Source organism: Tiliqua scincoides, chromosome 6 (assembly GCF_035046505.1).
Source record: "Tiliqua scincoides isolate rTilSci1 chromosome 6, rTilSci1.hap2, whole genome shotgun sequence".
Lineage (NCBI taxonomy): Eukaryota > Metazoa > Chordata > Lepidosauria > Squamata > Scincidae > Tiliqua > Tiliqua scincoides.
The window spans coordinates 405,146-417,017 of record NC_089826.1 but is presented as its reverse complement, the minus strand read 5'-3'; the positions used below and the strand labels follow the sequence as shown (position 1 = coordinate 417,017).

At 54.7% G+C, this 11,872-nt stretch overlaps 1 protein-coding gene across 1 annotated transcript; it reads right to left on the bottom strand.

Annotated features, from left to right (window-relative positions):
- Positions 1 to 1,855: 1,855 nt before the first annotated feature.
- LOC136655909 (programmed cell death protein 4-like) lies at positions 1,856 to 11,841 on the bottom strand. The gene is made up of 11 exons (XM_066632640.1): positions 11,669 to 11,841; positions 11,311 to 11,575; positions 11,144 to 11,241; positions 10,665 to 10,778; positions 8,258 to 8,479; positions 8,083 to 8,180; positions 7,778 to 7,892; positions 6,432 to 6,539; positions 6,071 to 6,181; positions 3,267 to 3,406; positions 1,856 to 2,791 (listed from the first exon to the last, which is right to left on the bottom strand). The coding sequence occupies exons 1-11, from the start codon at positions 11,729 to 11,731 to the stop codon at positions 2,740 to 2,742; spliced, it is 1,386 nt and encodes a 461-aa protein (XP_066488737.1). The 5' UTR covers positions 11,732 to 11,841; the 3' UTR covers positions 1,856 to 2,739.
- Positions 11,842 to 11,872: the final 31 nt, after the last annotated feature.

The window sequence follows — 11,872 nt, the reverse complement described above, 5'->3', positions numbered from 1 at the left end:
ACGTGGCAAAAACACAGGCAGACTCAGGGGTTTTACCCTAAAAATTAAGACTTGAATAGACTCAATACTTGCTTTTGTGTATGCCTGTGAGTGTTTTGGGTATGTGCTCGTTTGTTTTTTTGCTTTATTTTTCACCACTTCTGAGACTCCTACTAGTTTCTCACAAAGACTTGGACTAGAGTCAAAATGACATGAGAAACAACCCTGGATGAACCACGACAGCCATCCATTATAAGAACAGCCCCACTGGATCAGGCCATAGGCCCATCTATTCCAGCTTCCTGGCCCACCAAATGCCCCAGGGAGCACACCAGATAACTAAAGAACTGCATCCTGGTGCCCTCCCTTGCATCGGGCATAGCCCATTTCTAAAATCAGGAGGTTGCACATAAACATCATGGCTTGTGACCCATAATGGATTTTTCCTTCAGAAACTTGTCCAATCCCATTTTAAAGGCATCCAGGCCAGATGCCATCACCACATCCTGTGGCAAGGAGTTCCACAGACCAACCACATAATGAGTAAAGAAATATTTTCTTTTGTCTGTTCTAACTCTCTCAACACTCAATTTTAGTGGATGTCCCCTGGTTCTGGTGTTATGTAAGTGTAAAGAGCATCTCTTTATCCACTCTGTCCATCCCCTGCATAATTTTGTGTGTTTCAATCATGTCCCCCCTCAGGCGTCTCTTTTCTAGGCTGAAGAGGCCCAAACGCCATAGCCTTTCCTCATAAGGAAGGTGCCCCAGTCATCATCTTAGTCGCTCTCTTTGGCACCTTTTCCATTTCCACTATGTCTTTTTTGAGATGCGGCGACCAGAACTGGACACAATACTCCAGGTGTGGCCTTACCATCGATTTGTACAACAGCATTATAATATCAGCCGTTTTGTTCTCAATACCTTTCCTAATGATCCCAAGCATAGAATTGGCCTTCTTCACTGCCGCCGCACATTGGATTGACACTTTCATCGACCTGTCCACCACCACCCCAAGATCTCTCTCCTGAACTGTCACAGACAACTCAGAACCCATTAGCCTATATGTGAAGTTTTGATTTTTTGCCTCAATGTGCATGACTTTACACTTACTGACATTGAAGCGCATCTGCCATTTTGCTGCCCATTCTGCCAGTCTGGAGAGATCCTTCTGGAGCTCCTCACAATCACTTCTGGTCTTCACCACTCGGAAAAGTTTGGCGTCGTCTGCAAACTTAGCCACTTCGCTGCTCAACCCTGTCTCCAGGTCATTTATGAAGAGGTTGAAAAGCACCGGTCCCAGGACAGATCCTTGGGGCACACCGCTTTTCACCTCTCTCCATTGTGAAAATTGCCCATTGACACCCACTCTCTGCTTCCTGGCCTCCAACCAATTCTCAGTCCATGAGAGGACCTGTCCTCTAATTCCCTGACTGTGGAGTTTTTTCAGCAGCCTTTGGTGAGGGACCGTGTCAAACGCCTTCTGAAAGTCCAGATATATAATGTCCACGGGTTCTCCCGCATCCACATGCCTGTTGACCTTTTCAAAGAATTCTATAAGGTTCGTGAGGCAAGACTTACCCTTACAGAAGCCATGCTGACTCTCCCTCAGCAAGGCCTGTTCGTCTACGTGTTTTGAGATTCTATCTTTGATGAGGCATTCCACCATCTTACCCGGTATGGATGTTATGACTTACAGGCAACTAGTGTCAAGGGAGACGCGCAACTCAGTGTTGTGATTCCTGCACATCCCTGGAACCCCATTTGGCTCCTAACCCCGGTTTTGTAGGAGAGGGAGAAAAACAGTTTTCTTGCCACACAAGGGCACAGCGCCCTCCCTCTGACTCAAGTCCCTTCTCCACTGAGAACAGGCAAAGTCTTTGGATAAATGTGTTTTATTTGGCTTTTCTATCAGTCACCCATCCCCACCACCTTTCCTTGCAAGGACATCAGGGAGCTTGCCCTCCCCGCCAAATTTCTCAAGCCTGGTTCACAAGACCCTACAGCTTTTCCCTCCCCCAGACCAATAAGATCAACCCAGCAAGCTGATTTTCCAGTGCCCCAAGACATGCCCAGCCTTCCCCTATAGCAACCAGCATGTGCCCCTGCCGCACTCCCTCACAAGGCTCCCAAGAAACTACTTTCTTTCTGCTCCAGAACTTCCAGACACCTCCTCTCACCCCCCCTCCCCTTGCATACCAAAGCCACATCTTGCAAGAAAGATAGGACATCCTTGTAGTTACCAGGAAAATGTGGCCTGATGGGGCAGCAGTGCCTGGGGAAAAGACACTTCTCAAGCACCCTCAGGCTCTCGACCACCTCCGCAACAGTGGGGAGGGAGGCAGGCAGGTAGGCAGAGTCACCCATCCCAAGTGGGACGCTAGAATAAATGCCAGGGCTGAAATCAGGTGAAGGCAATGAGGGAGCAGGGTGCCCAAGTCTCTGGCCACAGTGGGAGGGAGGTGAGGCCCGTCTGCAGGGCAAGGACCACATTGAAGCTGGAAGCTGCAACTTCTGCAATCCCAGCTGTTGTCAGGGACTGGTGACAGTGGCAGGACAACCAGAGAGGGGACCTGTTTCCCTGATGGAAGCACCCTGCACCCCTCGCCTTCTCAACCGAGTCATCCGGAGCCAGCCCTACGCAGGTGAGAGGGAGGGACAGCTCTGGAGTTGTTCAGCAAGAGTCTCCTGCCCCTTCAGTTGCTTACAGGCCTAGGGGCACCACTGGTGAGAGAGGGCAAAAGGCAGGGCTGGAAGCCCCCATTACTGCTTAATCTGGCCACCATCTCCCTCGCTGACAAAGCGCTTCCGGCCCCTGAGAAGAGAAGGAGGGAGGTTAGCAAGGAGCATGTGGCCAGAAGTCCCCCTCCCAGCCCTTCAGCACAAAGCCAGTTCAGATCTGCCTCCCCGCTTATGTGAACCTGCATCCCACCTCCCCAAAAACAGACACTCCACCGCAGACATGCTCTCTGCTTGCCCTCTGATGCTCTGGTTGCCCACCCCTGCAACCACACATCCAGCAGCCTTCAGGCTACATCTGGGGTGGGCAGTGCCAAACTTATACATGCAAATAATCAAGCCCATGTTTAGATTAGTCAGGGAAAACCCTACATATTGTTTTAGTGGCTATTTCAGGAGTTGGTCAAAACAGCCTCCAAAGCAAGTCAGCAGTCTGACATTTGGGGAGAAGACAGGATCCTCTGCCCATTCAGAGAGGTGATGGTGACCAAGGCCTAGTCTCCCATCTCCCTTTAGCCCCAGAGGCGACTGAAGGATCAGCCTGGCTGTACCGCGCAGGGCAGGTGTCTCTCAGCTGCTTGGTGATGACGCCCTCCTCAAAGCAGAGGTCCACCAGGCGCTCCAGGATGCTGTGGGCAAGTGGCACGTCCAGGCTGATATCTCCGAGCTCATCATACACCCGTTGGAAGCCCTGGGCAGCAAGGAGTGGGGGTGGAGGAGGGGAAAAGGAGGGGGTCACAGGTCAACACAGGTCTCAAGCAGTAAAGTGAGACCACAGCCACGCCGCCAGCAGGGCCTGCCCAGAACATCCTCTGCTGCCTGGTGCCAAGAATGAGATACTCTCTCCCCACAGCAGGCAAAATCAGTCCTGTCCCGTGTGTTGAATAAGCACTTAGGAGTCTTTTTTCCTCCCAGTTCAGAAGCACAAAAGACATGTTTGCCAGTCTACTGAGGTTTTTTCCCAGGTATTCAATTTAAAGTTTCTATGGTATTACAAAAAACACTTGTAGGTGTCAATCAACACACAACAAAAAGGACCCAGATTCATCTGCATTTATCTTAAGTGAAAGCTGACAATTTATGGAGCAAACAGCACAAGTCTTGCATAGAACCAAGGAAAGGAGCTCGTACCCAGACTGCCTCTCTGTCGACTTCATCCCCTCATGTCCTCACTAGGCCTCCCTCCCACCACATGCAGCTCTCATGGAGCACCTCTGCAACAATGTGCCTTTGCTGCTCCCTCCCTCAGATGCCCCCCCCCGGGGCCAAAGACTCCTTCGTGCAGGTCTGGGGTTGAGTCATGATTCAGACACAGAGCATGTCGAGGTAAGGGGAACAGGGCTGCTGGCTCATTGTTGCTTCTCTCCCCCCTCTTTCCCTTTTTAAAAATAGGCGTGACATTTGCTATCCTCCAATCTTCTGGCACCGTGGCCGTTTTGAGGGACAAGTTGCATACCTTAGTCAAGAGGTCTGCAACTTCATTCTTCAATTCCTTAATAACTCTTGGGTGGATGCCATCAGGGCCCGGTGACTTATTGATCTTTAATTTATCAATGAGGTCTGAAACATCTTCTCTTTTAACCTCTATCTGACTTAACTCCTCGGTCAGGAGGGGCCGTTCGGGCAGCGGTATCTGCCCGAGGTCTTCTGCCGTGAATTCAGATGCAAAGAACTCATTTAATTTCTCTGCCATCTCCAAGTCTCCTTTTATCTCCCCTTTCCCTCCCTCACCATCCAGAGGGCCAACCGCTTCTCTGGTGGGTTTCCTGCTTCTAACATATTTGAAGAAGCTTTTATTATTCCCCTTAATGTTGCTGGCCATGCGTTCCTCATAGTCTCGCTTGGCCTCCAGTATCACCTTCTTACATTTCTTTTGCCACAGTTTATGTTCCTTTTTATTCTCCTCATTAGGGCAAGACTTCCATTTACGGAAGGAAGCTTCCTTGCCCTTCACAGCCTCTCTAACTTGGCTGGTTAGCCATGCGGGCACCCTCCTGGATTTTCAGGAGACATACATTTTCTCTTCAGCCTAGAAAAGAGACGCCTGAGGGAGGACATGATTGAGACATACAAAATTATGCAGGGGATGGACAGAGTGGATAGGGAGATGCTCTTTACACTCTCACATAACTCCAGAACCAGGGGACATCCACTAAAATTGAGTGTTGGGAGAGTTAGAACAGACAAAAGAAAATATTTCTTTACTCAGCGTGTGGTCGGTCTGTGGAACTCCTTGCCACAGGATGTGGTGATGGCGTCTAGCCTAGACGCCTTTAAAAGGGGATTGGACAAGTTTCTGGAGGAAAAATCCATTACGGGGTACAAGCCATGATGTGTATGCGCAACCTCCTGATTGTAGAAATGGGCTATGTCAGAATGCCAGATGCAAGGGAGGGCACCAGGATGAGGTCTCTTGTTATCTGGTGTGCTCCCTGGGGCATTTGGTGGGCCGCTGTGAGATACAGGAAGCTGGACTAGATGGGCCTATGGCCTGATCCAGTGGGGCTGTTCTTATGTTCTTATGTTTAACGCAGTTTGTTTCATTGCGTTCAGCGCAAATTACGCATCAAATGATACACAGACATGATGGTATTATTCGAAAATACCAAGATTTTAAAAATTTTGGCCAGTAGTGGTGTCACCCCCCCATGCGCATCGCCTGGTGTGGCCCTCACCCCTTCGCACCTCCACAGTGACGCCACTGGCTTTACAACACCAGAATGTGGCCACTTCTGCAAATGCCAGGGACTGTGCAGAAGAGCTGTGGAATGCTCCTGTCTTGGGCATCACACCCAGCTGTACAGCTCGTATGTGGCAAAGCAAGGACATCCCTGACAGGGCATAGAGGAGCAAGGGAAGGGAAGAACTACGGAAAGTAAGCAAACAGTAGCACAGAGTTTTGGTTTCCAAAACAGACGTTCGCAAAGGCCTGTTGCGCTGAGAAGCCTCTCAGAGAATGTAGAACTCAGGTGTGATGCAGCTGGCAGCAGGTGCGCAGGGACAACCAGACACCCGGGTCCAAGGCCCACGAGCAGCAGCCTCCGATGCACTTAGAGAGGAGCAGTGCAAACCGCAGACAGAGAAGCAGGAGCTCTGGTTCCTCTGCCTTTGCTCACTGAGCGCAGGCAATGCTGTGGCAATGGCACGGCACACATGCGGACAACAGCCAGATGCCAGGAGGACATTGTGCCGAGGGGCTGTGGAGCTTGCGTAGGGAGGTACTCTGCCAGTGCCTGAGGCAGTTACCTCACCCTTGTTCATTCAAGGGTCAGACCTGGACGTGATTTGGGCTACTCTTGAGAGTGCTGCTGGCCTCAACGCTCCACGTCAACACCCTTCCCAGTCAGCCCCTTACCCGGTTCATCTGGTCCAGTGTCACCAGCCCCGTCTCCCACAGCACCTTCAGCAACTTCATCATCATGGTCACAGCTGCTTCACCAGAAGACTCCAGCACCATCACCACAGCCTAGCACCGTGGGGAGAGAAATGTGCCGTGAGGGCTGCCCAGAAAGGGGGCGGAGCTAAGGCTGCTGACAGCTAGGAGTGCCACGGGGCCTGGCCAGGCCCAGAGATGCTGGCAGAAAAGGGGTCAGCCAGAGAGTGGCCTGGCATGCACCCAGCAAGATGCATGACAGCAGGAGGCACTGTCTGGACTTGGAACCACCCTGGTGCCACGTTAGTCCCTATCCAGCACACCCATGCTGTGCCATGCCTACCTCATAGACAAGCTCGTGGTGGAAGTGTGGTACCTCTAGCTGGCGCAGACAATGCTCAGCCTCAGACACTTCTCCTGAAAGCAGGTATTCACGGAGCAAAAGGTTCATCTGGAGACATGGGAACAAGAGTGCTGCTGGATGCCCGAACAGAAAAAAAGCCGCCCCTGCTCAGCCCCTCCGGCAGTGAGGTTTGCACAGCCAGTAAACTGCACTATCTCCACACCGTCCAGACACGCACAGCTTCCTTCTCATCTACAAACTGCACCCATCCATACAGGCGCTGAGCTGCACCAGACCCCAGTGAACCCCAGGTTCGCAGTGTGACTATTTCCAAGGAACTGGTGTAACACCATAGGGCTATTAAGTCACTGTGGACGCAATCCTACCCAGTTTTCTAGTGCCGGTGCTGCTGTGCCAATGACGTGTGCACTGCTTCCTGTGTCGGGAGGCAGTCACAGACACCTCCTCAAAGTGTGGGAACATTTGTTCCTTTGCCTCGCGGCTGCATTGCAGCCACACTGGTGTTGGAAAGTTGGCTAGGATTGAGCCCTCCTTGCATTAAGGTGTATGATGCATCCTGCAGTGCGGGGGGGGGGGGTCATAGAGGCCTCCTAAAGGTGAGGGAACATTTGTTCCCTTGCCTCACGTCTACACTGCAGCTGCATTGGCACTAGGAAGTTGGATAATACTGGGCCCTCAGTCTTCTCAGTCTGCAGCATGGGGATAATACCATCTCACCTTACAAAGTAGCTGTTAAGGACTAGAAGCAAGTCAACTGTTATGGCAGCAGCAAATCCCCTCTCCCACCCACAGCCAGGACCACGTAGCTGCTGTCAGTCCATGAGCAGCCCGAGACAGCTCAGCCCCCATGAGTGGCCCAGTGTCCTTGCTGATTTCTTGGTAGTCCCGTCCAAGGCGAATATCTTAACTGTGCAGCAGACATTCTGGGGCCTAAGCTGAGCCACTGCTCTACTCTCAGGCAGACCCCAGGGTAACAGCCTGCTCAGGAACAGCAGCAGAAAAGAAGTGGCCTCCATTTTTGGATATCTTTTTCGGACCTGACTCCTGCTTTTCCTCTGGGAACAAACAGCATGGCATCTTGGGCAGGACTCCCAAACAGCCTGCTCTGCAGACACTGCCCCAGTTGTCAACATCACAATGGCAGCACAATACACCACAGACATGAGTGTGGCACTCTGCACGTGCCCAGTTACACTCATCATCTCTTAGCTAAAGCATGGCATTGAAAGGACATAACCTTAACAAGTCAAAACTTAAATTAAGCCCTGAACTTATGTCTCTGTGCAGGCCCAAGAACAGCCAAAGGCCCAACCCCTGCACTTTACCTCCTTGATAAGATGCCTGACGGGTCTCTGGCCACCGCCCACACCCCACACGTTGTCCAATCGGTTGACATCTCTCTTGATGCGCAGCAGGACAGCAGCACGATCCAAGGCAGCCCTGTGGAAGAGGATGGGTCGCTAGGGAAGCGCCACCTGCTGGACGTGCTATAGGCAGGAGGAATGCACACGCTCCTGCCTGCCTGGGTCAGCCAGCAGGAGGCACCCAGCCCTGTGTCCTCAGAAAGGCCCAAGCCCTGCAGTTATGAGGATGGGGTGAGGGCCAGCTTGAAAAGAGGCTGCTCACTCACCGTGCATGTTCACAGTCAACACGGCCTTTGTAGCGCTCAAGGAAATCAAGTGGCAATGCGTGGTCAGCCACAGCCCGGGCGATGAACTGGCCCAGCATCTGTACAGACAGACAGAGTTCAGGGGACACATGCCTATCAACGCACTCCCCCCCACCCTGAGCCTGGGCCCCCTGACCTGCGGAGCCTCCGGCGTGTCAAGGATAAGGTCTGGGAGGTCATGCAGCATCCCATCGAAAGCAGTGGCAATATCTTCAGGGCTCAGCACCTTCCCCACAAGGTCCGACAGCAGGCGCGATGTCAGCTCCCGGTGGCTGGCCTTGCCCTCCAGGGACAGCACCATGGCCAGCGAGGGCACCGCCGCTCTATGCCCACCTAAGTTCAGCCCCTGGAGCAGCTCCTGCCAAAGACACAAGACCCAGCTGCCAAGATGCAAAGCTCAGCCCTGGAAGGGCTCCTCTTTTCTACTGACGCCAACAGCAGTGCTATGTGTGGGTTTCCCTTTGTCACTCTTTTCTGACATTGAACTCAATGCACACAAGTCATTGCACTCCCCAAATTTTATGGTGCTTTGCTGTGGTCTGAGCCTCAAAAGCCTGAAAACCCGGCTGAGGAGCCAAGAATGAGAGCGCTCTCACTACAGCAACCCTGCACAAGTCAGCAGTGTAGCCACAGTCTGGATGCTGCATACAGTCCTGGTCGACACTCCCCAAAAAGGACATGTGGGCAAAGGCGCAAAAGCTGGTCACCCAAACGACAAGGGGACTGCCCATCTTCCTTGGGAATAAGGATAAGATGGAGTCAACGTTGGGGATGAATGGGAAGCACGATTGAGACCTATAAGACGATGGTGTGGAGAGAAACGCTTTTCTCCCTCTCCCACAATGCTGCACTAGAGCCGGGTTGGGTCACCCCAGGAAATGGACTGGAGGGAGAGTTGGGATTTCTTCACACAGCATAAGCATGTGAAATTCACTGCCACAAAATGCAGCAATGACCACTGGCCTCAAAAGGAAGTCAAACACAGTCAACAAGGACCAAAGATCCTTTGCAGGCAATTGATCGTGGTCCCAAAAAGGCAGAGGTCTTTTGGTCAGAAAACCAGCTACTTGTCACCTATCTTGGGTGGGGTCATAAGCAGGCTGAAGATGCTCCTGGACGCCCAGGCACCCACCACACCCATGAGTAACTCTGCCCTGTTCTTGTGTTAGTCCGACTCAGCTGTGGTGAAGCGCCACCAGCCGCACAGAACCTGGCTTCTTGCAAGGCTCCTCACACAACACCACCATGGAAGACTGCCTGGAGCCTTCAGCTGGAACACACAGACCAACATTCTGCACTACCTGGCACCAGGTGTTTTAACTGGGCTTAGTCTGTCCTTGCCAACTGCCCTAGCTGCTAGTTCATCTGGGAGTGCAATTCCAGGGGTGGTTTAAAAGCATTCAAAACCTTTAAAAATCCCTAGGCAGCTTGGGACCAACATGCCTGCAAGACTACCCCCAGCTCCCACATGACACTTCCTAGCCTTTAAGGTCACTCGAAGAGACCCTCTTGCTTGCCCTACTCAGAGATCTGGTCAGTGGGGGCAAGGAGGTGGCTTCTCCATGGTGGCACCTGTCATGCCAAATTCTCTGCTCCAAGGGGTCAGGCCACCTCTCTTCCAGCTTTTGTTTCGCTGCCTGTTTAAACCCTCTTTTCTACCAAGCTTTTGAAGCTGAGTTCTCTGTACTGATTTTCCCAGCATAAGATCACAAGAACCACCGCAGTGGATCAGACTCAGGGCTCACGTAGTCCAGTTTCCTGTATCTCATAGTAGCCCACTAGATGCCACAGGGAGCACAAGACAACAACAGGCTGGAACCTAGTTGCCGCTCACCTGCATCTGGCATTCTGAGAAAGTCTATTTTGGAAACCAGGATGTTGCACATATCCATCACGGCTTATAACCTGTGACTGAGTTTTCCAAACCCAATGGCAACTGCCCCTGCCAGAGGAGCTGGGAAGTAGTGGATGGGACGGGGTGCTGTTCTCTCCAGCTTGTGGGCTTCCTGTTGAGGAATTGGCTGACCACTGTTGACGGGCTGATGGACAAGACAGGCCCCCTGGAGTCTGGTGCTCTCAGGAACGACTAGCGCAGCTTAAGAGCAAACAAACTGCAACTGATGAAGCAGACTTGCATGTATTAACTTTTAACATTACTACTCTTACTAACGTTTATTTATACAGTAGGTCTCCTTATCTGCAGGGTCGGCACACACAGATTCCAGTTTTGTGGGTTCCAAGCCTGCAGCTGGAGGGCCTCAGAAGGCCTCCTGGAAGCAACCGGAAGTCACTTCCCATTTGTGCTGATGACACCTGGGAACACCTGGAGATGCTGCAAGGCCTTCCAGCTATGGACTTCATTATCTACAGAGTTCACTATCTGTGGGGGGGGGGGAGGTTGGTTGGTCCTGGAGGGCCCACTGTTTTGCACAATCAGCATGCACCACCCAATTGAATTGGGTCTGCTGAGGAGATGCCTGGAGCCAGAGCGAGAAGGTGCCTCCCTCGGCTGCTGCTCCTGTGGCTTGCCGGCCTCCACTCACCACCACTTCCAGGGAATCCCCGTGCTCAAAGTACTCCAGCACCGTGGGCTGCACAGTCTTCTCCAGCTCAGCTTCGTCCAGCTCAGGCACCACCGTGGCATAGACCGTGTCACCCTGAGAGAGTCCGGATTGCAGAGGGCTGGAGTAGGCCTGCTGGAGCCCACACGCCCCCCCCCCCGACTAATTCCAGTCCGAGCCCCGCTGGCACACCGCCCCGCCCCGCCCAGGGCATCAAGTGGTGGGTTGAGCTGAGAACCACTGCGGGTCCCTCCGTGATTGGGCGTCACAGCAGGCCTCGGTGCGGAGAGGAGCTCCTCCTTCCGGGGGAGCCCGCGGAAGCCCTGCCCGCGACGCCCGTCCTCGCCCGCTGGCAGCAGGCTGGCTCCCTCCGCCCCGCCGGCGCCACGAGGGGCGGCGAGTCCCGCGCGGCGCGGCGCAGCTCAGCTCAGCGCCCCGCCGCCGGAGGGGAGGGCGCCTACCTGCGCGGCCTCGTCGTAGTTGGGGTCCTGCGCGTCGGGCTCCTGCTCGCCGTAGACCACGCCGGGGGCGCCCCACACGCCCTTGCCCCCCGCGCCGCCTGCAGGGGGAGAGCGCCGTCAGCAGCCGTCCTGCCCGCCGAGGGAGGGGGCGGGCGAGGGCGGAGTACCTTTCTTGGGCAGGCCGCGCCCCTTCCCCGCGCGGGAGCGGCGGTCGTGGGGGCGGCCCCGGGGGCTGGCGGGGTCCGCACGGGGCTCGCCGCCCTCCGAGAGGGAGTCGCGGGAGGAGGCGCGCCGCGAGCGCCGCTTGGCCTTCGCCTTCAGCCGCGCCTCGTGCAGGGCCCGCTCCTGCGGGGTCCGGGCGCGCCGCTCCTCCGCCAGGGCCAGGGCCTCCTCCTCCACCGCCTCCTCGTCGCCGAGGGCCCGGGCCGCCTCCTGCGGAGCCAGAGAGAGCGCGTCAGGGGCACGGGCGGGCTCCGGGCCGCCCGCCCCCGCCCGGGCTCCGGCTGGGGCCCGCCCGACACTTGCCAGCGGGAAGCGGGCGCAGCGCAGCGCCTCGCCCGAGCTGGCCGGGATCGCCGAGGCGGACATGACCGCGGAGCCGCCGCCGCAGTCGGCCTCGTCCAGGGAGCTGAGCGGGGCTGGGCCAGGCCTGGGCACGACCGCGCTGCCTACGCTCGCTCGCCCGCCGCCGCCCACCTCCCTCCGGCGGGCGGGGCAGGGCAGGGCGGC